Raw genomic sequence first — 27,195 nt, 5'->3', positions numbered from 1 at the left:
TACATCGATAAATAAATCTGTATCTGAATCCAGAGGGTGGGGGCGGGTGGGGTGAAAGGTGGGGGAGAGTCAGAGGGCAGGGGGCACTGCTAGGGTAGGATTCTGGTCCAAATTGCACACCCCAATGTCCCCTCACTCCTTCCCTCACGTCCCCAACACCTCACACTCAGTCTCTCCCCATTAACTCTGACTGCCTCCTCTCCCCAACTCAACTCTCCAATTCCCATCCCACACCCCTCAGAGTTCCCCACTATCACTGACAACTCCATCATTCAAAAGCCCCACACCTCTTCCCATGTCACCCAGATCCTCCCTTCTCTGTCCTGACAGCTCCCCCAACTACAGTCTGTGAAACCAGCACTGGCACAGAGCCAAATCCCGCACCCCTCCACACCAATATTCACTCCCACCCTTTCCTCCAACCACTCTTTCTCCCTCTCACCCCCGCTGCCCTCCACCTTCATACCCACCCTCTCCAGCCCACCCCCTCCCTTCTCACCCACCCTCTCCAGCACACCCCCATCACCTCCACCCTCACACCCGCCCTCCAGCCCACCCCCTCCCTTCTCACCCACCCTCTCCAGCACACCCCCATCACCTCCACCCTCACACCCGCCCTCCAGCCCACCCCCTCCCTTCTCACCCACCCTCTCCAGCACACCCCCATCACCTCCACCCTCACACCCACCCTCTCTAGCACACCCCCTCTCCTCTCACCTCCACCCTCACACCCGCCCTCTCCAGCGCAACCCCCTTCTCACCCAGCCTCTCCAGCACACCCCCATCACCTCCACCCTCACACCCGCCCTCTCCAGCGCAACCCCCTTCTCACCCACCCTCTCCAGCACACCCCCTCTCCTCTCACCTCCACCTTCTCACCCACCCTGTCCAGCCCAACCCTACCGCTCTCATATCTACCCCACACTCAAAAACCTTTCACTATACCCCACCCAGCTCACATTCACCTCTCTACTATTAATCCCAACTCCACACCCCCTTCACCCCCACCAAGCGCCATTCCTTTGGTTCGCAGGTTCTCCTCAGAGCGGAAACCCTTGCTGGCCAGGAAGAAATTAAACTATAGAAGAAAACATTGAACTCGAATGGGTCAAGGACAGTGGAAGTAAACAAACCAATTGCCTTTGTTCTTGAATTAAGGTGGAAGGAAAGGACACAACCATTTTGTGAAGCTTCTCTGCATCCTCCATTTTGTAAACTGAATTTGCTTGGTTGAATCAGTGTTTTAAAGTAGAGGCTCTGGTGGACTAGAGATAATTTCCAAGTAAGAAATTATTTGCGAGGTGTTCTTTGGTATAATATAACATGTAGGTTTGTAAATGGCGGGGTCGGTGTCTGCCCTGAGTCATTCAAGCTGGTTACCGGTTTGGAACAAAGAGCCATAAATTAACAGCAGTCACTTGTGGGAGATGGTGATAAATGGATGCTGGCTTGGACCACAGCCAAAGAGACGGTGACATAGGTCAGTTAGATGACCGAGAATCAACAAGAATGGAGTGAAACTTTTGAACTGATGGGAAAGACTAGAAGAGTTAGGACCTTCAAATGCAAAGGGGCAAGAACTCCAGAGACTAACCATTGTGAGGAAAAGCCTCCATGCCAGGGGCAGGGGGAAGGAAGGATCAATTGCCTGGCCAACAGCCATCCCCTATTTCGGTGTTATAAATTCAACAAGTTGTCTGAGTGAGTATTGGTACAGAGGGAATAGTAGAATTCATGATGTTGGCCCAGGGGTCAACATAGTTACATTGTTGTTTGTGCAGAGACAATAAAGTGCAAACATTGATTAATTATGAGTTGCCTAGTTCTGTTGATTAATAGTCAACACCTTGGTGAGGTGGGGGCTCTATGGGGGCAGAACAATAGGGACAAGACAGAGGAGGCGCCGAGAGATGAGGTCACCAAACCCCCAACATAACTAGAGCCAGTGGCTAACACTGGGAACACCGGATCAACCCAAGGCTGGAACAACGTTCCCATTCTGGGAGACCCTGGTCAGACCCCACCCAGAGGGACAGGGTCCAAGGGGAGGGGGTAGTACAGAAGGGGAACAGTGAGGAGGGTGAGAGGAGTGGAGAGGGGATGGGTGCGGGGATAGACAGAGCAGGACGAGCTGTAACTCGGAGAATGAGGGGCAGCGCTCCCTTGTGACAGCTCCTCTCCTTGGCCGCCCCAATGCAGGATGCACATCACCAGGCAATGGGAAGCCCCCTCCCATCCTTACTCCACTGTCACCAACTTCCCCTCACCCCGCCCAACCCTGTCAGCAGGAGACATCCAAACAACATTTTGCAGAGTGACTACAGCCCCCAGAGCTTCCCAAACCACCACAGTGGCAAATACTCCCCCACCCACCATGCCCTCTCCCTACAATGACAGAAGCCACACCAAGAGGTGAAGGGACACCCCACAACACGCGGTGAGGCGCGAGCTGACTGGGTGGACGGGCAGACAGACAATGATGGTGGATGGACGGGATGGGACCCGTGCTGGGCTCAGACTGCGATGAATCAGCTGTCGCTTCCTTCTGGCTCCGTCTCTCTTTTTCTCTCTCCCTCTACACCTAGCACAAAGGAGGAACATTCGGTCAGAGTGCCCATCCTTCTCCACCACCCTCTCTCCCCCATCCGTCCACCATCTCTGACAAAGGGACCCAGACTGGGCCCACCAGCCTGGCACACAGACCCTGTCCTTCCCCACCCCCGTCCACAGAACCGGAAACAGTCCCTCTGGCTCGCCACGTGGACCGCATAGACCCCAGAAAACTGATCCCAGCTTTCCCCACCATCTCTGACCATGGGGCCGGGCTCACAGACCTCACCCTACCCCCATGCCCTCCCACCCTCTGTTCCAACTCCATCCCTGCCCACAGGAAGCTGACACGTGAGCCCATGTCCTTCCTAATGTCCTTGCACCACCACTGGCGCTACCCACGGGACCTGGACCCAGCACGCCAGCCCGGTGTGGACTGCACAGAGCCCAGCGCTCGACCGTGCAACCCCCATCTCTGCCCTGGGACCGGAATCGGTCCTGCCAACCCTAGTGCACTGACCACACAGACTCGGGCACAAGGATCCCACCGCCCTTCCACGGCCCTGACCCACTGTCTCTTGGCAGACGCCGGTGCGTGACCCCAGCAAGTCCAGTGTGTGGGTGAAAGCCTCTTTGGGACATACGCACCTGGTGTGTCTGCGAGGGCAGCTCATCCTCAGACCCCTCCTCTGGTAGGACCTGCGTCTGTGGTGAGCGTGACCCGGCCTCTGCCCAGCCCCCCATCGCCCCCCGGTTCACGAGTCTCTGGGCGGAGGAGAAACCTGGAGACGACAGAGAACGTTGGGGGGTGGGGGGGGGGGGGGGAGAGGAGTTAAACCAAGGCCATGCACAAGGGAGGTAGAGGAGGAAGACCGATCCTTCAGCCCATCAGTAACTGGACCCTGCGGTGGTTACAGGGCAATCTCGCAGCCAGCACTGGGCCACAGGAACCACTTTTCCTTACAACAATCAGGTCATTTGGTCCACTGAACACCACACCCGTCAGACCTATTCCTCGTAACCTGCTCTCCATCACGTGCCCATTCACAGCCCCCAGCTCTCACACCACTCCACAGCCCCCCCACCCACTGGGAGTAACTCACCGACCAACACAACTCTGGCAAATTGGAGCACCCGAGATTAACCCATCTGGATGGAGGGGAAACATGCAAACTCCACATGGACAGCATTAGAGGTTTAAATCGGACCCATAAATACAGGAGTGACAGGTCAGCATGGACTAGATGGGCCAAAGGGCCATTTTTGGTGGTGCAGACGCTGGAAGTCTTGATCCACACACACTAAATGCTGGAGGAACTCAGCAGGTTAGGCAGCATCTATAAGGGCAATAAACATTTGATACCTCGGGCCAAGGTCCTTCATCAGAAATCGGACCTGGTCTCTGGAGGTGTGGCAGTGGCTCTGCCAGCCATGATGGTCAAATGGAGACAGCCCAGCACTGAACCTAGGTCGCAGGTACGGAGAGCGCAGTTCTGAACCTCCCCCACAGGCTATGCTCCCAATGTGCACGTCTGCTCCTGCACACACCCCTTGCTACCAGAGCACAAAGGAACTTAAACTGCGCACAGAAGCTTGTCACCCTCTACCTCGTTGGCACGGTCAGTATATTTCACGATCGTACACAATCACATTTCCTTTTCCGGTTTCTGTTCGGACAGTGTTGACAACGTGGAATTGCGATGGTTCGTCTGCAGATTTTAGAACTGGTTAATTTATACTGGCTTTTAATGCAGAAATTACTGATCCACTATGTCAAATTCCAAAGAAGTAAAGGGTGTGAAGCGCAAAATAACTGCTAGCTAATTTAAAATGGAACGGCTTATTATCTTTAGAATAGCTTCAGGTTTACTTCCACTTAAACTCCGTACGTGCGTGTTGCCACTGGACAAAAAAATGACACAGCACAAGGCTTTTGCGCACGTTGGTCATTACACATTAGAGGGAACATTGCCCACACGGAAGGAGAACCCAGTTCTGTACCTACCCAAAGATAGCGGGAACTCCCCCCACCCCCCAAGCGAGGAAACACAAGGGCTGAACCCCACCCAGAGACAGAAGGAACTCTACCCGCCCGGGGTCAGTAACGTGTGTAGATGGCTCTTACCGCCGGTGCCTCCGTATCTCCTGGAGTGAGAGGACAGGAGCGGCAGGGACGGGTCACGGGAGTCCACGGGCTGGTTGCCGGACACAGGGTAGGTGGAGGACCGGGGGATGAGCGGTGGGGGTGGCCTGTTGCCCTCTGCCTCCTCTGGGCCGCTCTCCCCACTCTCATCACTCTCGTGTCGATACCAGACGTGTCGCGTTGACTCCCCCTGCGTCTGCTGCTTGTGGAACTGTAGAGAGAGAAAGTCACCTTGGGGTGGGATGGGGGGGGGGGGGATAGTGCACACGAAGAGAGTGGGTGGGAGCATGATCGATGAGCAGGGGTGCAGGCGGTGAACTAAGTGGTTGGGTCGGAGGGGACAAGAGGGTGGGTGAGATATACAAAATTATGAGGGGTATAGATACGAGCCCTATATTTTCCTCCATAGATGCTGCCTGACCTGCTGAGTTCCTGCAGCATTGCGTGTGTGTGTGTGTGTGTGTGTGTGTGTGTGTGTGTGTGTGTGTGTGTGTGTGTGTGTGTTGCTCTGGATTTCCAGCATCTGCAGAATCTCAGGCTTTTTCCACCGAGGTTGGGTGAGACGAAAACTTGAGGTCATGGATTAAGGGTGACAGGTGAAATTTTTACGGGGAACAGGAGGGGGAATTTCCTCACTCAGAGGGTTGAAAAAGCTACCACGGCAAGTGGTGGATGCAGGTTGGATTTGAAAAATTAGGCGAAGTTTGGATAGGTACGTGGATGGGAGGGGGATGGAGGGACATGGTATGGTTCCAGGTCGATGGGACGAGGCATGGAGAAGACGGGCTGAAGGGCCTGTTTCTGTGCTGTAGTGTGGTGAGGGGTGAGGTTCCAGGGGTCAGCAGTGGGGGTGGAGGGGTGACGGTCCAGTGCTTACCTCATGCATGTAGAGGGTGTGCAGACTCATCTGACTGGAGGCGAGCTCGGCCCGGCTGCTCGGCGGCAACCCCTCCCACACGCTGCTCTCTGTGCTCAGCATCCAGCAATCGGACCTGCAGTAACAGGGCAAACTCAGTCAGAGAGCAGGACACACCCCCTCTACACAGCACCCGGCTGCAGTAACGGGGCAAACTCAGTCAGAGAGCAGGACACACCCCCTCTACACAGCACCCGGCTGCAGTAACGGGGCAAACACTGTCAGAGAGCAGGACACACCCCCTCTACACAGCACCCGGCTGCAGTAACGGGGCAAACACTGTCAGAGAGCAGGACACACCCCCTCTACACAGCACCCGGCTGCAGTAACGGGGCAAACACTGTCAGAGAGCAGAACACACCCCCTCTACACAGCACCCAGCTGCAGTAATGGGGCAAACACTGTCAGAGAGCAGGACACACCCCCTCTACACAGCACCCGGCTGCTGTAACGGGGCAAACACTGTCAGAGAGCAGGACACACCCCCTCTACACAGCACCCGGCTACAGTAACGGGGCAAACTCAGTCAGAGAGCAGGACACACCCCCTCTACACAGCACCCGGCTGCAGTAACGGGGCAAACTCAGTCAGAGAGCAGGACACACCCCCTCTACACAGCACCCGGCTGCAGTAACGGGGCAAACACTGTCAGAGAGCAGGACACACCCCCTCTACACAGCACTCGGACCTGCAGTAATGGGGCAAACACTGTCAGAGAGCAGGACACACCCCCTCTACACAGCACCCGGCTATAGTAACGGGGCAAACTCAGTCAGAGAGCAGGACACACCCCCTCTAAACAGCACCCGGCTACAGTAACGGGGCAAACTCAGTCAGAGAGCAGGACACACCCCCTCTACACAGCACCCGGACCTGCAGTAACGGGGCAAACTCAGTCAGAGAGCAGGATACACCCCCTCTACACAGCACCCGGCTGCAGTAACGGGGCAAACACTGTCAGAGAGCAGGACACACCCCCTCTACACAGCACCCGGCTACAGTAACGGGGCAAACACTGTCAGAGAGCAGGACACACCCCCTCTACACAGCACCCGGCTACAGTAACGGGGCAAACTCAGTCAGAGAGCAGGACACACCCCCTCTACACAGCACCCGGCTGCAGTAACGGGGCAAACTCAGTCAGAGAGCAGGACACACCCCCTCTACACAGCACACGGCTGCAGTAACAGGGCAAACACTGTCAGAGAGCAGAACACACCCCCTCTACACAGCACCCGGCTGCAGTAACGGGGCAAACACTGTCAGAGAGCAGAACACACCCCCTCTACACAGCACCCGGCTGCAGTAACGGGGCAAACACTGTCAGAGAGCAGGATACACCCCCTCTACACAGCACCCGGCTGCAGTAACAGGGCAAACACTGTCAGAGAGCAGGACACACCCCCTCTACACAGCACCCGGACCTGCAGTAACGGGGCAAACACTGTCAGAGAGCAGGATACACCCCCTCTACACAGCACCCGGCTGCAGTAACAGGGCAAACACTGTCAGAGAGCAGGACACACCCCCTCTACACATCACCCGGCTGCAGTAACGGGGCAAACTCAGTCAGAGAGCAGGACACACCCCTCTACACAGCACCCGGACCTGCAGTAACGGGGCAAACTCAGTCAGAGAGCAGGACACACCCCCTCTACACAGCACCCGGCTACAGTAATGGGGCAAACACTGTCAGAGAGCAGGACACACCCCCTCTACACAGCACCCGGCTGCAGTAACAGGGCAAACTCAGTCAGAGAGCAGGACACACCCCCTCTACACAGCACCCGTCTACAGTAATGGGGCAAACACTGTCAGAGAGCAGGACACACCCCCTCTACACAGCACCCGGCTGCAGTAACAGGGCAAACTCAGTCAGAGAGCAGGACACACCCCCTCTACACAGCACCCGGACCTGCAGTAACGGGGCAAACACAGTCAGAGAGCAGGACACACCCCCTCTACACAGCACACGGCTGCAGTAATGGGGCAAACACAGTCAGAGAGCAGGACACACCCCCTCTACACAGCACCTGGACCTGCAGTAACGGGGCAAACACTGTCAGAGAGCAGGACACACCCCCTCAACACAGCACCCGGCTGCAGTAACAGGGCAAACACTGTCAGAGAGCAGGACACACCCCCTCTACACAGCACCCGGCTGCAGTAATGGGGCAAACACTGTCAGAGAGCAGGACACACCCCCTCTACACAGCACCCGGCTGCAGTAATGGGGCAAACACTGTCAGAGAGCAGGACACACCCCCTCTACACAGCACCCGGCTGCAGTAACGGGGCAAACTCAGTCAGAGAGCAGGACACACCCCCTCTACACAGCACCCGGCTGCAGTAATGGGGCAAACACTGTCAGAGAGCAGGACACACCCCCTCTACACAGCAATCGGACCTGCAGTAACGGGGCAAACTCAGTCAGAGAGCAGGACACACCCCCTCTACACAGCACCTGGCTGCAGTTAAGGGGCAAACACTGTCAGAGAGCAGGACACACCCCCTCTGCACAGCACCCGGCTGCAGTAACGGGGCAAACACTGTCAGAGAGCAGGACACACCCCCTCTACACAGCACCCGGCTGCTGTAACGGGGCAAACACTGTCAGAGAGCAGGACACACCCCCTCTACACAGCACCCGGCTGCTGTAATGGGGCAAACACTGTCAGAGAGCAGGACACACCCCCTCTACACAGCACCCGGCTGCAGTAACGGGGCAAACACAGTCAGAGAGCAGGACACACCCCCTCTACACAGCACCCGGCTGCTGTAACGGGGCAAACACTGTCAGAGAGCAGGACACACCCCCTCTACACAGCACCCGGCTGCTGTAACGGGGCAAACACTGTCAGAGAGCAGGACACACCCCCTCTACACAGCACCCGGCTGCAGTAATGGGGCAAACTCAGTCAGAGAGCAGGACACACCCCCTCTACACAGCACCCGGCTGCAGTAATGGGGCAAACTCAGTCAGAGAGCAGGACACACCCCCTCTACACAGCACCCGGCTGCAGTAATGGGGCAAACTCAGTCAGAGAGCAGGACACACCCCCACTACACAGCACCTGGCTGCAGTAACGGGGCAAACTCAGTCAGAGAGCAGGACACACCCCCTCTACACAGCACCCGGCTGCAGTAACGGGGCAAACTCAGTCAGAGAGCAGGACACACCCCCTCTACACAGCACCCGGCTGCAGTAACGGGGCAAACACTGTCAGAGAGCAGGACACACCCCCTCTACACAGCACCCGGCTGCAGTAACGGGGCAAACTCAGTCAGAGAGCAGGACACATCCCCTCTACACAGCACTCGGCTGCAGTAACGGGGCAAACACTGTCAGGGAGCAGGACACACCCCCTCTACACAGCACCCGGCTGCAGTAACGGGGCAAACTCAGTCAGAGAGCAGGACACACCCCCTCTACACAGCACCCGGCTGCAGTAACGGGGCAAACACAGTCAGAGAGCAGGACACACCCCCTCTACACAGCACCCGGCTGCAGTAACGGGGCAAACACAGGGTCAGAGAGCAGGACACACCCCCTCTACACAGCACCCGGCTGCAGTAACGGGGCAAACACAGGGTCAGAGAGCAGGACACACCCCCTCCCACACACTCTACACCCCCTCTACACAGCACCCGGCTGCAGTTAAGGGGCAAACACTGTCAGAGAGCAGGACACACCCCCTCTACACAGCACCCGGCTGCAGTAACGGGGCAAACACAGGGTCAGAGTCCAGGACACACCCCCTCCCACACACTCTACACCCCCTCTACACAGCACCCGGCTGCAGTAACGGGGTTAAACACAGGGTCAGAGTCCAGGATAAACCCCCCTCCTCCCATACACTCCATCCCCTCCACACAGCACCCAGATGTAGTAATGGGGCAAACACAGGGTCAGAGTCCAGGATGAACCCTCCTCCTCCCATACACTCCACCCCCTCCACACAGCACCCAGATGCAGTAATGGGGTAAACACAGGGTCAGAGTCCAGGATACACCCCCTCTTCCCACACGTCCGATCCCTCCCCCTCCCCTTCCCACACACTTCCACCCCCCACCCCACGCTTAGCCCTCAGCACTCCCAGCTGCAAACACAGGGACACCCCCCCTCGTCCCACACACGTCAGACCCCTGACCCTCCCTCTCACTGCAACAATGGAGCAACACCTCGATAGACATGGGGTCGGGGTAACAGCCCAGGCCAGGCACCACCCCACTGGAAAGGCCCTTTCCTCCTCCCACACACATTAGAGCACTCCCCTGCCATACATTCTCCCCCCTCCCCACCACCATGCTCAGCATCCAGCACTGCAACCTGACACAGGGGAAGACACAGAGTCTGGTTTACGGCCCGGGACAGACTCTCTCCCGTACCAGACATCCCCCTCCACCCACACTCTACCCCCTGTGCATTTAACCCGGCTCTCCAACTTGTAATGGGGCAAATGAAGAGTCAGGGCATTGCACTGGGTCAGATCCCCCCCCCACCACACACCCCCCATCAGTTGCCCCCTTCACTGCAACCACCCGCCAAGATAATGCACCAAACCTCCTTCTGAAGGGGCAGCAAAATGTGCCAGCCCACCTTGACCATCCATGGAGTTTGGGGCCCCCAGCTCTGGCTCAGAACCCCTCACTGTCACTGTCCCCAGCACAGCCCAGCCAGACTTGGAACACAGGAGCAGACGGTATGGCAAAGTATTTAACTGGGAGGGGGGGAATTATGATGCTATTAGGCCGGAACTTGGGGGCAGATGTACTCAAGGAAATACAGAAAGGAAATGTAGAGGTTGCTCAGGAAGCTCTTGCTGGAGGCTCTGGACGGGTTTGTCCCACTGAGGCAAGGAAAAGATGGTCACATGAAAGAACAAGAGATGTGGAACAACTAGTTAGAGGAAGAAAGAAGCTTACTTTTGGTTTAGTACGCAAGGATCAGATAAGGTAGCCAGAAAGGAGCTTAAAAATGGACTTATGAAAGCTAGAACGGGGCATGAGAAGGTCTTGGAGAATAGGATTAAGGAAAACCCCAAGGTGTTCAACATGTATGGGAAGAACAGGAGGACGGCCCGAGTGAGGGTTGCACTGATTAGGGTTAGTAGAGGAAATGTGGAGTTGGCGGAGGTAGGGAAGGTCCTAATTGAATACCTTGCTTTGGTATTCACCCATGGAAGAGACCTTGACATGTATGTGAACAGCATAAAATGGGCTGATACACTGGAACATACTTGTATAAAGAAAGAGGATGTGCTAAAAATTAGGATAGATAAATCCTTGGGAATATACCACATGGTACTAAGGGGAGAGGGGGAAGAGATTGCTGTACCTTTTGTGATTATCTTTTTTGTCCTCACTGGCCACAGGAGTAGCAGAGCTTAGGGAGCTTAAGATGAAGGAAATTTTAAGAGGCAGTGATCAGAATATGTTAGAATTCACCCTGCAGTTTGAGAGGGAGAAGCTAAAGTCAGATGTATCAATATTACAGTGGAGTAAAGGGAATTACAGAGGCATGAGAGAAGAGTTGGCCGAAGCTGATTGGAAGGGAAGAATGTTTCTGGGGGCAATGTGGAAGGCAAAGGATAGATACATTCCAAAGATGAAGCAGTATTCTATAAAGAGGATGACACATCATGGGAACTTCCAACAAGGGAAGTTAAAGACAGCGTAAAAACAAAAGAGAAGTCATATAATACAGCAATTAGTGGTAAGTTAGAGAACTGGGAGGCTTTTAAAAACCAGCAGGTCAATGAAAAAAGCAATGAGAGAAATGGTAAAATATGAAGGTAAGATAGCCAATAATATAAAAGAGGATACCAAAAAGTTTTTCCAGATGTATAAAAAGTAAAAGGGAGTTGGAAGTGTGTATCAGAGTGCTAGAAAATGACACTGGAGAGGTAGTAATGGGGGAGAAAGAAATGATGGATGCATTTAGGAAGTACTTTACATACCACACATGAGGCAGTTTTGGAGAGAACATAAGAACATAAGAGATAGGAGCAGGAGTAGGCCAATCGGCCCCTCTAGCCTGCTCCGCCATTCAACAAGATCATGGCTGATCCAATCTTAACTCTAGTTTTCACCGAATCCCACAAGGCAACAGTGCCAACCAACAGGGCACCATGCCGTCCATTTTATTTTATTATTCATCCCGCCCAAACCCATGTGATCACCCGGGGAAAAAAAAAACGATTTGCCAATTGAGGAGAAAAAAATCTGGAAAATTCCTCTCCGACCCATCCAGGCTATCGAAAACTGGTCCAGGAGATCACATGGCTGATCTAAACCTAGCCTCATGTCCACTTACCTGCTCGCTCACCGTATCCCCTAATGCCATTTTTATCCAGGAAAACGTCTACCTCCGTTTTGAATTTATTGAGTTTAGTAGCTTCCACAGCTCTCTGGGGCAGTAAATTCCACAGCCCCACTACCCTCTGAGTGAAGAAATTTCTCCTCATCTCAGTCCTGGAATGGCATCCCCTTATTTTAAGATTATGCCCCCAGTCCTAGTTTCACCCATCATTGGAAACATTCTCCCCACATCCACCCGATCAAGCCCCTTCACAATCTTATATGTTTCAATAAGATCACCTCTCATTCTTCGGAACTCCAATGAGTAGAGTCCCAATCTACTCAACCTTTCATCATACATCAACCCACCCAGACCCAGAGGGTCCAGAGGAGGTTCACGAGAATGATCCTGGGAATGAAAGTGTTAACATACAGCACTGTGCAAAAGTCTCAGGCACATATATATGGTGAAGGTGCCTAAGACTTGTGCGCAGTACTGCATTTGTCAACACGGAGCAGAGAGAGTGAGTTTGTAAATCTGGTGCATGCAAACGAAATTGGGAATAGTGGGGGTGGATCGCCGCAGGAGAGGTGTGGGACAGGTGGGGAAGAAGTGCCAGAGTGCGCGGGTTCAGACACGCCAGCCCTGAGACATCAGGTAAGGTCATTTGATTCCTAACGATTGGTTTATTGATCATTACAGAATCTCGCTCTGATGCTTCCTGCTCCCTCCCCTCTCCCTTTCCCTTGTCCTGACCATTTCTCTCTTCCCTGCCCCCTTCCCACTCTCAGTCCACAATATCAGACCCATATCAGGTTTATCATCACTCACATATATCAAGAAATGTGTTGTTTTTTTTGACGGCAGCAGTACAATGCAATACATACAGTTACTACAGTACTGTGCAAAAGTCTTCATGTATATATAGGAGCCTAAGACTTTTGCACTGCTGTATGAAGAGAATTTGATGGCTCTGGGCCTGTACTTGCTAGAATTCGAAATAATGAGGGGGGAATCTCATTGAAACTAATCGAATATTGAAAGGCCTAGACAGAGTGGATGTGGAGAGCACGTTTGTATAGTGGGGGAGTCTAAGACCAGAGGGCACAGCCTCAGAATGTAAGAACGACCCTTTATAACAGAGATGAGGAAAAAGTTCTTCAGCCGTAGGGTAGTGAATCTGTGAAATTCATTAGCACAGATGGCTGTGAAGTCCAAGTTGTTAGGCATATTTAAAGTTGAGGTTGATAGGGAGTCAAAGGTTATGGGGAGAAGGCAGGAGAATGGGGTTGAGAGAAATAATAAATCAGATATGACTAAATGGTAGAGCAGACTCGATGGGCTGAATGGCCTAACTCTGCCGCTATGCCTTACAGTCAGATGATTGAAGGTTGGCAAATGTTAGACCTTTGTTTAAGACAGGGGGTAGGGATAATCCTGGGAATTATAAACCAGTGAGTTTTACTTCAGTGATGGGCAAATTATTGGAGAGGATTCTTAGAGACAGGATATTTAGACAAGCAGAGTCTGATTAGGGATAGTCAGCATGGCTTTTTGAGGGGCAGGTCACACCTCACCAGCCCATTTTAATTTTTTGAGGATGTAACAAAGCACACTGATGAAGGTAGAGCAGTGGATGTGGATTTTAGTAAGGTGTCCATATGGTTCTCGACAGTAGGCTCATTCAGAAAGTCAGGAGACATAGGATCCAGGGAAACCTGGCTGTGTGGATACAGAATTTGCTGACTATAAAAGACAGATGATGGTAGCAGAGAGAATTCTGCTTGGAGGTTGGTGACTGGTAGTGTTCCACATAGATCTGCTCTGGGAGTCTGGGACCCCTGGTCTTTGCGATCAAGTGGAAGGGTGGGTTAGTAAGTTTGCAGATGGCACGGATGTTGGTGGAGTAGTGGATAGTGTGGAGGGTTGTTGCAGGATACAACGGGGCATTGAGGGGATACAGAGGTGGGCTGAGAAGTGGCGGATGGAGTTCAACCCGGTTAAGTGTGAAGTGAATCACTTTGGAAGGCAGAGTACAGAATGGAAGCATTCTTGACAGCATGGAGGAACAGGAGGTTCTTGAGGTTCACACCCATAGATCGCTCAGTTACCATGCAAGTGGTTATGAAGGGGTTAAGATAGCGTACTGTGGTTAAGAAGGTAATTTTGTGACTCTATAAAACTCTGAACAAACCAAAGTGGAATATTGGGTTCAGTTCTGGCTACGTCCTTACAGAAGGTTATGTGAAAGCTTTAAAGAGGGTGCAGGGAAGATTTATCAGGCTGCTGTCTGGATTAGAGGGCATATCTTATGAAGATAAGTCGAGCGAGCTAAGGTTTTTCTCTTTGGAGCAAAGGAGGATGAGAGGTGACTTGATAGAGGTGTACAAGATGATAAGAGGAATAGACAGAGTGGATAGTCAGGGACAACTTCTCCCAGGGTGAAAATGACTAATACGATGAAGCATAAGTTTAAGGTGATTTGAGGCAAGTACGGAGGGGGGGGGGGGGGGGAGATATTTTACACACAGAGTGGTAGGTGAGGGGATATTTTACACACAGAGTGGTAGGTGAGGGGATATTTTACACACAGAGTGGTAGGTGAGGGGATGTTTTACACACAGAGTGGTAGGTGAGGGGATATTTTACACACAGAGTGGTAGGTGAAGGGATATTTTACACACAGAGTGGTAGGTGAGGGGATGTTTTACACACAGAGTGGTAGGTGATTAGAAAGTCGGCACAATATCACGGTCTGAAGGGCTTGTCCTCTGTGTTCTCCTCCCCTCATCACCCCACCCACCTCATCCCTCACCCAACCGCAACCAATCCTTCCCCACACCTGTATCTCCCCCCACCTAAAGCCCTATATCCCTGTCCCCTGCCCCTGCCCCATCCCAACCCCAGCCATTCCCCACAATCAACCAAACCCCTCCCACCGACCAAACACTACCCTGCAGCCGAACTTCTGCCTACACCCGACAGATACCCCGGCATTGAATCCACACCCTCTGCCCCAGCCTCTCCCACCAGTAAGGTTGCTGTGGGGCACAGGGTGCTGGGGTAGGGACAGTGAGATAGGGACGTTCTGGGGGAGGTAGGGAGGGAGGGACAAGGACTGGACAGGGGGGGTGAGGGAGAAAGGGATAGGAGGCGAGGTCAGTTGCCTACCCAGCTGTAGCAGGTGCCCCCGTGCTATTGGTGGCCCGAGGGAGGGAAGGCTGCCGGCCACTGGGAGCGAAGGAGAAGGAACGGAGAGAGGAGGCAGCATCGGAGGAGCAGTCCGGTCCTCGAAGGGGCAGTGAGGGGAGTCCGGCCAACAGACTCTGGGGCTGCAATACAGAGCCTGATAGTTAGAGAACTCACCCACCCACACATGCAGGCCCAGACACACCCAGAGGTGCCTGGACAGTACCCAGCACCCAAAGGTGCTTGTACCCCAACCAGTACCCACAGGTGTCTGGACCCTACCCTGTCATTGACTCCCTTGGGCTAACCGTTAACCCCACCACCCCAGGATCTGGAAGTTCCCAATGCCCATTGCTTCTCCTTCCACCATCCCCCCAAAGCGACATCCCTCCTGCTACCCTCCCCACTTCCATAGAGCCTTCCTTCCCGCTGCCCCCACGACACCCCTCCCTCCCCAGTGAAAACTACCCCTTCTTCCTCCAGCAACCTCCCTCTGCAGTGACACCCTCCGCCTGACCACAGTGAAGCCGCTCTACCCCAGTGATATCCTCCTCCCCTGGTAAAACCCATTCCTGAACCCCTTCCCCTGTCCCCTAGCAATATCCTCCTCATTCCCTCTCTGCCTCCCCGGTACCTCGGTGAGGGAGTTCAGAGAGTGCAGGGCCCCGTCGGGGTTGGGGCTGCCACCAGCAGTGGGGGGGTCCTGGGACAGCTGCTGCCTGAGCCGGCTGATGAAGGCGTTGCTGTGAGGAGGCGGCCGCCAGCGCGGGTGGGTGATGGCGAATCGCATCAGGGACAACTCCGTCTTCCCGTCCTCGGCCTGCTGGTAAACGGAGGCCTCCGTCCGGCCGGCCGGCACCCACTGTGGGGGGAGAAACACCGTCAGGGGGGAGGGCAAAGAGGGAGGGGGAGAAAATGGGGAAGGGGAGAGAGAGCAGGGGGCAGAGAGAATGGGGAGGGGATAGAGAGAATGGGGGCAGAGAGAATGGGGGAGAGGGAGAGGGGGCAGAGAGACTGGGGAGAGGGAGAGGGGGCAGAGAGAATGGAGGAGAGGGGCAGAGGGAGAGGGGGCAGAGAGAATGGGGAGGGGGAGAGGGAGGGGGCAGAGAGAATGGGGAGGGGGAGAGGGAGGGGGCAGAGAGAATGGGGGGGCAGAGAGAATGGGGAGAGGGAGAGGGGGCAGGGAGAGGGGGCAGAGAATGGGGAAGGGGAGAAGGTGGCAGAGAGAATGAGGAAGGGGTGAGGGAGAGGGGGCAGAGAGAATGGGGAAGGGAGAGGGTGGCAGAGAGAATGAGGAGGGGGAGAGGGAGAGGGGGCAGAGAATGGGGAGGGGGAGAGGGGCAGAGAGAATGGGGAAGGGGCAAGGGAGGGGGAACTGGGAGGACAGAGAATGGGAGGATATCACCAGCGGACAGGGGGAGGGGACTCAGGAATGGGTTTCACTGGGGAAGGAGAAAGGTCATGGGGGGACTATGGAAGTGGGGGGGAGCTGCAGGAGGGAGGTTGCTTTGGAGGGCCTTTAGGAACCTCCAGATCCTGGGTGGAAGAGTGGTGGTGAGTGGGGGAGAGGAGACACCGTCTGTGGGCCAGAGGTGAGCACAGGGAGTCAGGAATCAACACGGGGGTCTGTCCTTGGCCTTCTGGTATACTGGTACCTCCGGCTGGCAGACTCCCACTGGGGGGGGGGGGGGGGAGGCGGGTAGAATGGGGGGAGGAAAACACCATTGTAGGAGAGAAGACACACGGAGGGAGGGGGTCAGGAGATCAACAGATATGTCCACGATGCGTCTGTTGGTACACTGATGCCTCTGTCTGCCCATCTAGCACCCACTACGGGGGGAGGAACACCATCAGTGTGGGCAAAACGGGAAGTCGGATGGGCAATGGGGTGGGGGGCATGTCAGTGGTCGTACATGGTGGTGGGGGGGGGGGGTTGCTGAGGGCACTCTACACACACTCTACACACCCTTCCCAAGGCTTTTTTGGAACGCTACTGAGCCCTGTGCTCAGTCGTGGGTTGGTAGGGTGTTCAGAAACAAATGGGGTGGGGAGGGGAGTCAGAGGGGACTGGGTTCTAAGACAGAGGTGGTAAGGCTGAGGGCCGGGGAGTGGACTGGAGCAGGGACAGGTGTTGGGGACCGAGGAATGCAGGATGGGGCAACAGTTAGGCGTAATAAAGGTAGCAGGAGCCAAGAGACATGTAGGAACAGGGACAGAGGCAGGGTGGGCTCAGGGGTGGGGGAGAGGACAGAGGCGGTGGCAGAGTCTGGGGTCTGGGACAGAGTTGGTGAGGGAGACTGGGGTCTGGGACAGAGGCGCTGGGAGAGACTGGGGTCTGGGACAGAGATGGTGGGGGAGACTGGGGTCTGGGACAGAGATGGTGGGGGAGACTGGGGTCTGGGACAGAGGCGGTGGGGGAGACTGGGGTCTGGGACAGAGATGGTGGGGGAGACTGGGGTCTGGGACAGAGATGGTGGGGGAGACTGGGGTCTGGGACAGAGGCGGTGGGGGAGACTGGGGTCTGGAACAGAGATGGTGGGAGAGACTGGGGTCTGGGACAGAGATGGTGGGAGAGACTGGGGTCTGGAACAGAGAAGGTGGGAAAGACTGTGGTCTGGGACAGGGATGGTGGGGGAGACTGGGGTCTGGGACAGGGATGGTGGGGGAGACTGGGGTCTGGGACAGGGATGGTGGGAGAGACTGTGGTCTGGGACAGAGATGGTGGGGGAGACTGGGGTCTGGGACAGAGATGGTGGGGGAGACTGGGGTCCGGGTCAGAGGCGCTGGGAGAGACTGGGGTCTGGGACAGAGGCGCTGGGAGAGACTGGGGTCTGGGACAGAGATGGTGGGAGAGACTGGGGTCTGGGACAGAGATGGTGGGGGAGACTGGGGTCTGGGACAGAGGTGCTGGGAGGCTGGGGTCTGGGACAGAGGTGCTGGGAGAGACTGGGGTCTGGGACAGATGGTGGGGGAGAGACTGGGGTCTGGGACAGAGATGGTTGGGGAGACTGGGGTCTGGGACAGAGGTGCTGGGGGAGACTGGGGTCTGGGACAGAGGCGCTGGGGGAGACTGGGGTCTGGTACAGAGTTGGTGGGGGAGACTGGGGTCTGGGACAGAGGCGCTGGGAGAGACTGGGGTCTGGGACAGAGATGGTGGGGGAGACTGTGGTCTGGGTCGGAGATGGTGGGGAGTCTGGGGTCTGGGACGGAGATAGTGGGGAGTCTGGGGTCTGGGACAGAGGCGCTGGGAGAGACTGGGGTCTGGGACGGAGATGGTGGGGAGTCTGGGGTCTGCGACAGAGGCGCTGGGAGAGACTGGGGTCTGGGACGGAGATAGTGGGGAGTCTGGGGTCTGGGACAGAGGCGCTGGGAGAGACTGAGGTCTGGGACGGAGATGGTGGGGGGGGCAGGGACAAAGTTTCAGTTGGCAAGGGGTGAGGGGGTCAGTGTGGAGCCTTGGACTCGACGAGGGGTGGGGCACCTACTGCAGGGTGACCGTGATGCCGGATGTCCATCTGAGCGAAGGAGCAGGTGTCTCCTACTCCCACCACCTCCACGGTGAAGTTGCGGAAGAAGTCGATGATCTCGAGGGACTTGTTCCTCAGACTGAAGATCAGGATGAACGGGGTGACGATGGGGCTGATCAGCTCCTCCAGAATGAACACCTATCAGTTACAAACAGTGCGGATTCAGTCCAGGGCTCACAGCTGTTCACAGACCCCCATCCACTGCACAACACCGGCTGCCCCACACCAACCACTCCTGGGCCACACTGGACCCCCTTCGACGTCACATCAACACCGGCTGCCCCACACCAACCACTCCCGGGCCACACTCGACCCCCATCCACTGCACAACACCGGCTGCCCCACACCAACCACTCCCGGGCCACACTCAACCCCCATCCACTGCACAACACCGGCTACCCCACACCAACCACTCCCGGGCCACACTCGACCCCCGTCCACTGCACAACACCGGCTGCCCCACACCAAACACTACCGGGCCACACTCGACCCCCTTCGACGTCACATCAACACCGGCTGCCCCACACCAACCACTCCCGGGCCACACTCGACCCCCGTCCCCTGCACAACACAGGTTGCCCCACACCAACCACTCCCGGGCCACACTCGACCCCCTTCGACGTCGCATCACCACCGGCTGCCCCACACCAACCACTCCCGGGCACACTCGACCCCCGTCCACTGCACAACACAGGCTGCCCCACACCAACCACTCCCGGGCCACACTCGACCCCCGTCCACTGCACAACACCGGCTGCCCCACACCAAACACTACCGGGCCACACTCGACACCCTTCGACGTCACATCACCACCGGCTGCCCCACACCAACCACTCCCGGGCCACACTCGACCCCCGTCCCCTGCACAACACCTGCAGCCTGCCATCCACTGTTGAAAAATGGAGGGCTAAGTGGGAGCTTACCAGGATGTTGTCTGCATTAGGGAGCATGCATTGTGAGGATAGGTTGAGTGAGCTAGGACTTTTCTCTTTGAACTGAAGGATGAGAGGTGACCTGATAGAGGTGTATGCGAGGGGTGACCTGATAGAGGTGTATGCGAGAGGTGACCTGATAGAGGTGTATGCGAGGGGTGACCTGATAGAGGTGTATGCGAGAGGTGACCTGATAGAGGTGTATGCGAGAGGTGACCTGATAGAGGTGTATGCGAGGGGTGACCTGATAGAGGTGTATGCGAGAGGTGACCTGATAGAGGTGTATGCGAGAGGTGACCTGATAGAGGTGTATGCGAGGGGTGTCCTGATAGAGGTGTATGCGAGTGGTGACCTGATAGAGGTGTATGCGAGTGGTGACCTGATAGAGGTGTATCCGAGTGGTGACCTGATAGAGGTGTATGCGAGAGGTGTCCTGATAGAGGGGTATGCGATGATAAGAGGCATAGGTCGAGTGGACAGTGAGCGTCCTTTTCCCAGGACGGAAGTGGTTAGCAAGAGGGGGCATAATTTTAAAGTGCTTGGAGGAAAGTATTGGGGGGGGGGGGGGCGGCGGATGTCAGATGTAGGCTTTCCACACACAGGGTGGTGGGTGTGTAGAGCACACTGCCCGGGAAGTGGGAGAGGCAGACACATTAGGGACTTTTAAGAGACTCTGAGACAAGCACATGGATGGTAGAAAAGTGGAGGGTTTTGTGGGACAGAAGCGTTACATTGATCTTAGAGTAGGCTAAAGGGTCAGCACAACATTGTGGGCCGAAGGGCCTGTATTGAGCTGCAGAGTTCTATGTTCTATTGGGAAGTCTACAGTGTAACAACATCAGAGTGCCTGCACCTTCCTTGTTCCTGACTTCTATCCTTACATTCTCAAGTTTATATTTTGGATGTGCATGTGATAAATAAATAAAGTTGACTCTTCAGTCCGACATTCTCGTTGGCTGGTCACTACAGAAGATTGCCCCCAAGTTTCATCTCAGTGTTGGTCAGGGTAAAAGGCCAAGTGCTTGAGGGCAACTCTTTCACTCAGAGGGTGGTGAGAGTGGAACGAGCTGCCAGCTGAAGTGGTGGATGCAGGCTTGATTTCAACATTTAAGAGAAATCTGGATTGGTCCATGGATGGGAGGGATATGGGGGGGCTATGGTCTGGATGTGGGTTGTTGGGACTGGGCAGGATAACAATTTGGTGTGGACTAGCTGTGTGAAGGGTCTGTTTCTATGCTGTAACACTCTAAAACTCTGTCCACATTTTCATCACAAGCCAACCTTCACACCTACATCCGGACCATTGGGAAACTGGACACTGGAATTTAGAAGGATGAGAGGGGATCTGATTGAAACATATAAGATTATTAAGGGATTGGACACACTGGAGGCGGGAAGCATGTCCAGAACTAGAGGCCACAGTTTAAGAATAAGGGGTAGGCCATTTAGAACAGAAATGCGGAAGAACTTTTTCACCCAGAGAGTGGTGGATATGTGAAATGCTCTGCCCCAGAAGGCAGTGGAGGCCAAGTCTCTGGATGCATTCAAGAGAGAGTCAGATAGATAGCGGGGTCAAGGGATATGGGGAGAGGGCAGGAACGGGGTACTGATTGTGTATGATCAGCCATGATCACAGTGAATGGCGGTGCTGGCTAGAAGGGCCGAATGGCCTACTCCTGCACCTACTGTCTCTTGTCTATAGTTTTACAGTTTGTTCCTGATGTAATCTGGATTTAGTCGAGCTCCCAGCTCACATCTGTGTCCATCCCCACTGCTTCCAGCTGGCTCGCACCCCACAGGCCTGTGACTACACAGATATTGTATTCCACATACACAGACCACACTGTGCAGGTCGGCAGTGCACATACGCAGGCCAGCAATACACAAACACAGATCACACTGCGTGGGCCAGCAGTGCACATACACAGACCACACTGTGCAGGCCGGCAGTGCACATACGCAGGCCAGCAAAGCACAAACACAGATCACACTGTGTGGGCCAGCAGTGCACATACACAGACCACACTGTGCAGGCCGGCAGTGCACATATGCAGGCCAGCAAAGCACAAACACAGATCACACTGTGTGGGCCAGCAGTGCACATACACAGATCACACTGTGCAGGCTGGCAGTGCACATACGCAGGCCAGCAAAGCACAAACACAGATCACACTACACGGGCCAGCAGTGCACATACACAGATCACACTGTGCAGGCTGGCAGTGCACATATGCAGGCCAGCAAAGCACAAACACAGATCACACTACACGGGCCAGCAGTGCACATACACAGACCAGCAACGCACAAACACAGATCACACTGCGCGGGCCAGCAGTGCACATACACAGACCACAATGTGCAGGCCGGCAGTGCACATACGCAGGCCACACAGCGCAACAATGCTGCCTGCTGGAGCTGTTTAATACACAGACCCCCAGCGCTGGGACCAGCAGGGCACGCAGCGTGTCCTTACAGCTTTGTACTGGAAGAGCTGAGCGAACTGGTCCCTGGTCTCGTAGCGGTGGGCAGCTCCCTGCCAGTGGTCAGGCATGTAATGTACGTGGGACAGCACCACCTTCAGCAGCTGCTCCGGACACGACACCTCGTGCTTATCAGGGATAAAACACCTGCAGACAGAGATAAAACCATAAACCTGGGGGAAGGGGGGGAGAACATCAGTTCCCAATTCCACCCCTCCTCAAGGCACAACAACACTGTGTGTTTATCAGTGATAAAACAGAAACCACACCCGTAAACATGGGGGACAGCACTGGTATGAACTCCGACCCCGGTCCAACCCTGCCCCCCTCAAGCCCACAGGACTGCAAAATACCACGTGTTAATCAGGGATAAAACCCATAAACCAGGAAGCATCAGTCCCCACTCTGGCCTCCAATTCAACCCCCACCCCCCAGAATGGCACAACTTCACTCTGCCAACAACTCAGACATCCCCCCCCTCACCCCGGCTCCTCCCAAACCCATGCCCTCAGGATGCCCCACAGTCAAACACCGCACAGCAAGAGCCCGCGTTAGCGGGAAAAATGTACTAACCCATCAGTGAGACCCTCCCTCTGTACCAACCCCTCACAGTGAGACACTCCCTCTGTACCAACCCCTCACAGTGAGACACTCCCTCTGTACCAACCCCTCACAGTGAGACACTCCCTCTGTACCAACCCCCTCACAGTGAGACACTCCCTCTGTACCAACCCCTCACAGTGAAACACTCCCTCTGTACCAACCCCCTCACAGTGAGACACTCCCTCTGTACCAACCCCTCACATTGAGACCCTCCCTCTGTACCAACCCCTCACAGTGAGACACTCCCTCTGTACCAACCCCCTCACAGTGAGACCCTCCCTCTGTACCAACCCCTCACAGTGAGACACTCCCTCTGTACCAACCCCCTCACAGTGAGACCCTCCCTCTGTACCAACCCCTCACAGTGAGACACTCCCTCTGTACCAACCCCTCACAGTGAGATACTCCCTCTGTACCAACCCCCTCACAGTGAGACACTCCCTCTGTACCAACCCCTCACATTGAGACACTCCCTCTGTACCAACCCCTCACAGTGAGACACTCCCTCTGTACCAACCCCTCACAGTGAGACACTCCCTCTGTACCAACCCCCTCACAGTGAGACACTCCCTCTGTACCAACCCCTCACAGTGAAACACTCCCTCTGTACCAACCCCCTCACAGTGAGACACTCCCTCTGTACCAACCCCTCACATTGAGACCCTCCCTCTGTACCAACCCCTCACAGTGAGACACTCCCTCTGTACCAACCCCCTCACAGTGTGACCCTCCCTCTGTACCAACCCCTCACATTGAGACCCTCCCTCTGTACCAACCCCCTCACAGTGAGACCCTCCCTCTGTACCAACCCCTCACAGTGAAACACTCCCTCTGTACCAACCCCCTCACAGTGAGACCCTCCCTCTGTACCAACCCCTCACAGTGTGACCCTCCCTCTGTACCAACCCCCTCACAGTATACAGTGGGAAGCTGCCCTCGGAGTCTCCCTCCCTTCCGGACCCCCACTCGCTCCCCCCCCTTCCGAGGAGCCCCAGAGCCCCACCTGCACACAGTGACACAGAGGCCGAGCAGGGTAATGGTGGTGAGCACGTGCTCCACGGCCAGGACGTCCTCGTCGTAGACGGTGAGGGTGATGAGCACAGCCAGGATGGAGCCGGCGAAGAAGGCCACGTTCTTGGCCAGCACGGTGAGCAGGGGCGACAGAAAGCAGCTCATATACTTGGAGGCAGCCTTGTAGCCCCGGCCGAGACGCGACTGCAGCTCGTGGTCCAGCTCGTTGAAATGCCGCAGGTAGCAGCGGCCGTAGAGTGACCAGCAGCGGGCCCCCAGGCTGCCCGGCTCGCGCTTAATTACCTCGGCGTAGCTGAAGAAGGCGTAGAGGATCTGCCACACCAGGACGAGCGGGCACAGCAGGAGATTGGTGATGCCAATCCATAGGATGCGGCCACTGAGACGCTGGGCCAGCTCCTGCCGGTTCACCGCCTTCTTGTACTCCGGCTTGAGGCTCCACTCGTTGAGGAAGAGGGAGCCCGGCCCCCACAGGAAGATCAGTTCAAAGTTGTACCGGAGGCCGCGGGTGTAGAAGACCAGCTCCCCGAGGAGCGGGAGCCGGAAGCGGACGGGCAACAGGGACTTGTTGATCATTGCCACCATGTAGTTGTTGAAGCGAAGGATGCGGTGGTAGATGTCCAGCTCGCTGAGTTCCCGCTTCTGGATGCACATCAGGTGTTCCCGCTGCGCCTGGATGATGCGGGACTGCACCTCCTGCCAGCTGTAGTAGGGCACGTGGGCCTGAAACACAGACAGCTTCAGTCCTCAGGGACCCTTCCCCCAGATCACCCACCTCCCATTCCCATCCCTCCTCCGGTCTGCACCTCCAGCCAGCCGGTAATAGAGCTGAATTTGGCATTTCCGCCAGTCAAGTCTGCTCCGCCATTCCGTCCAGGCTGATTCAACCCCGTTCTCCAGCCTTCTCCCATAACCATTAACACCCGGATTAATCTAAAGCCTATCAACCTCCGATTTAAACATACCCAGTGATCTGGCCTCCACAGCCATCTGTGGCAATGAATTCCACAGATTCATCACCTACTGGCTAAAAGAAATTCCTCCTCAACTATGTTCTAAAGGGATGTCCCTCTATTCTGAGCTGCGCCCTCTGGTGCTAGACTCTCCCAATATAGGAAACATCCTTACCACGTCCACTCTATCTAGTCCTTTAAGTATTCAATAGATTTCACTCTTCTAAACTCCAGTGAGTTCAAACTCAGAGCCATCAAACTCTCATGTTAACCCTTTCATTCCCAACTCATTCTTGTGAAACTTCTCTGAACCCTCTCCAAAGTCAGCACATCCTTTCTTAGATAAAGGGCCCAAAACTGCTCTCAATACTCCAGGAGGGGTCTGACCAATGTTTATAAAGGCTCAGCTTTACATCCTTGCTTTTGTAATCTAATTCTCTCCAAATGAATGCCAGCATTGTATTTGTCTTCCTTTTGGTAATCTTGCACAAGAACCTCATAGTCCACTTGACTTCTGAATTTTCTCCATTTAGAAAACAGTCTAAACCTTTACTCCTGCTACCAAGGCGTATGGCCATACAAATATATTCCACCTGTCACTTCCTTTGCCCATTCTCCTAATCTGTCTGAGACCCTCTGCAGAATCCCTGCTTCCTCAGCTCCACCTGTCTTTGTATCATCTGCAAACTCAGCCACTCTGTCACTGTCTCTGGCTGTCCACTTGACCTGTGCCTCTTACCATCTTATACTGGGAACAATCATCTAATCTCAAGCAAGGTAACCTTGGAGGAAGGCTCTGAGAAAAGGACAAAACAGGGCAAGGACCTACCATGGGTATCTTGAGGGCATTTTTGTAAAATGCCCTGATCTCCCAGTAGCAGCAGACGTTATAGATGAACTTCACCAGACGATGGACCCAGAAGACTCCAGCTGTCAGAAGGACGACCACCATCAGCACATTTTGACGGATCCTGGGAACATAGGAGGGCTAACAGTGAGATTCCTAACCTCACTAATACAAAGGCACTCGGGCCCTCTACCGATGGTCACTGTGTGACTCCAGCCCACTGAAGTGGCTGAAGGGATGGTGAGGAAGGGGAGCTAGTGGGCCTTATCTCCCTGGATCACTGGAAACATTTCTGGAGAAGGTGGGACGGGTTGCATGTTAACCAGTGAGGGACCGGGGGAGTGGGTTTGCTGGTGCTGTTTCTAGGCCTCAGGGTTAATGTAATAGCTGAGAAGGAAGCCATCTACCCTATTCAACAGTGTAAGTTCTACATAAACTGTCTAGTTAGTCCCTCTCCTCATTGCTATTTCCTTTTCAAATTCAGTTCCCTTCTGACTGTGTTGCCATTGTTGGCCCCGTTACTGTGCCATACGGCTCTACAGCTGTAATTATCTCCATCGCTCAGTTACACCTCCAAAGTACATTCCAGATTCGAATCACTCCCTGCATTCACAAGGACGGTTCAAACAGCTGGAAGGAGAATGGGCTCTCAGAACGGTAGTTCACTGGAGAGTCAATTACAGGAGGAATCATATCCAGAGGACAGAACGTGTCAGAATGGAACAGGTATAACCAGAAAATTTGACAAACAGAGCTTCAATTAACATGTGGGGGTATTACTGACAGCATTTAAGAAACTCTTAAACCTCCCAGGCGTACATGGCCACGGCCAAGTGCTGAGTGAAGGGATTAATACAGAAAGGTCTCTCGGGCCTGCATGGATGAATTGGACTAAATGGCCCATTCCCTATGCCGTAGGTAGATCTCCCACTGAATCGATCTGCTCACAAAGAGCTGGGTCACTTAGAACATTACAGCTCAGTCCGGGCCCTTCGACCCATGATGTGTGCCAATCGTTTATCCTACTGTAAGATCAAGCTAACTCTTCTCTCCTACAAAACCCTCCATTTTTCTATCACCCTTGTGCATATCTAAGAGGATCTTAAATGCCCAGATGTATCTGCCTCCAGCACCACCCCTGGCAGGGTGTTCCACACACACACCATGCTCTGCGTAAAAACCTACCTCTGACATCTCCTCTGGTCATCTTAAAATCATGCCCCCCTGCATTAGCCATTTCCACCCTGGGGAGAAAGTCTCTGATACTGACTTTATCGATGCCTCTTATCGGCTTATGAACCTTTATCAAGTTATCTTTCGTTCTCCTTTGCTCCAAACAGCAAAGCCCCAGCTTGCTCAACCTATCCTCATTAAGACGTGCTCTCTAATCCAGGCAGCATCCTGTAAATCTCCTCTGCACCCTCTCCAAAGTTTCCACCTCCTTCCTACAAAGAGGTGACCAGAACTGAGCACGATATTCCAAGTGGTTTAACCAGGTATTTCGCACTTCTTTCAGGCACAGGGAGTTGGGTCACATCGTAGGGACTCGAGAAAGCAGGAGGCCATTCCGCCCCTCGTGCTACTGCTCCACTCTGATCGCTCACCTCAGTGCTGCTTCCCTGCACCAACCCAGCAAACACCATGACCGAACCTCCCGGACTTCTCAGTAGGAGAATTCCAAGGGTTCACCATCCACCTAATGACACCAATTACTCTGCACTCCAT

The 27,195-nt window shown here is 54.7% G+C and overlaps 1 protein-coding gene across 4 annotated transcripts in view; it reads right to left on the bottom strand.

Annotated features, from left to right (window-relative positions):
• Positions 1-871: 871 nt before the first annotated feature.
• Positions 872-27,195, bottom strand: part of atg9a (ATG9 autophagy related 9 homolog A (S. cerevisiae)) — a 44,315-nt gene continuing 17,991 nt past the window's right edge. For all 4 annotated transcript variants that reach the window (XM_059967465.1, XM_059967467.1, XM_059967466.1 and 1 more), the window contains 10 exons: positions 25,453-25,594; positions 23,645-24,393; positions 22,032-22,185; positions 18,585-18,764; positions 15,734-15,961; positions 15,082-15,242; positions 5,571-5,685; positions 4,676-4,904; positions 3,199-3,332; positions 872-2,581 (listed from right to left, as the gene is read on the bottom strand). In XM_059967465.1, coding sequence (XP_059823448.1) covers positions 2,576-2,581; positions 3,199-3,332; positions 4,676-4,904; positions 5,571-5,685; positions 15,082-15,242; positions 15,734-15,961; positions 18,585-18,764; positions 22,032-22,185; positions 23,645-24,393; positions 25,453-25,594 — 2,098 coding nt within the window. In that variant the 3' untranslated portion in view covers positions 872-2,575. The remainder of the gene's footprint in view (positions 2,582-3,198; positions 3,333-4,675; positions 4,905-5,570; positions 5,686-15,081; positions 15,243-15,733; positions 15,962-18,584; positions 18,765-22,031; positions 22,186-23,644; positions 24,394-25,452; positions 25,595-27,195) is intronic.

Source organism: Hypanus sabinus, chromosome 4 (genome assembly GCF_030144855.1).
Source record: "Hypanus sabinus isolate sHypSab1 chromosome 4, sHypSab1.hap1, whole genome shotgun sequence".
NCBI lineage: Eukaryota > Metazoa > Chordata > Chondrichthyes > Myliobatiformes > Dasyatidae > Hypanus > Hypanus sabinus.
Note: the sequence above shows the minus strand (reverse complement) of the source record. Positions and strands in the feature narration are given on the sequence as shown.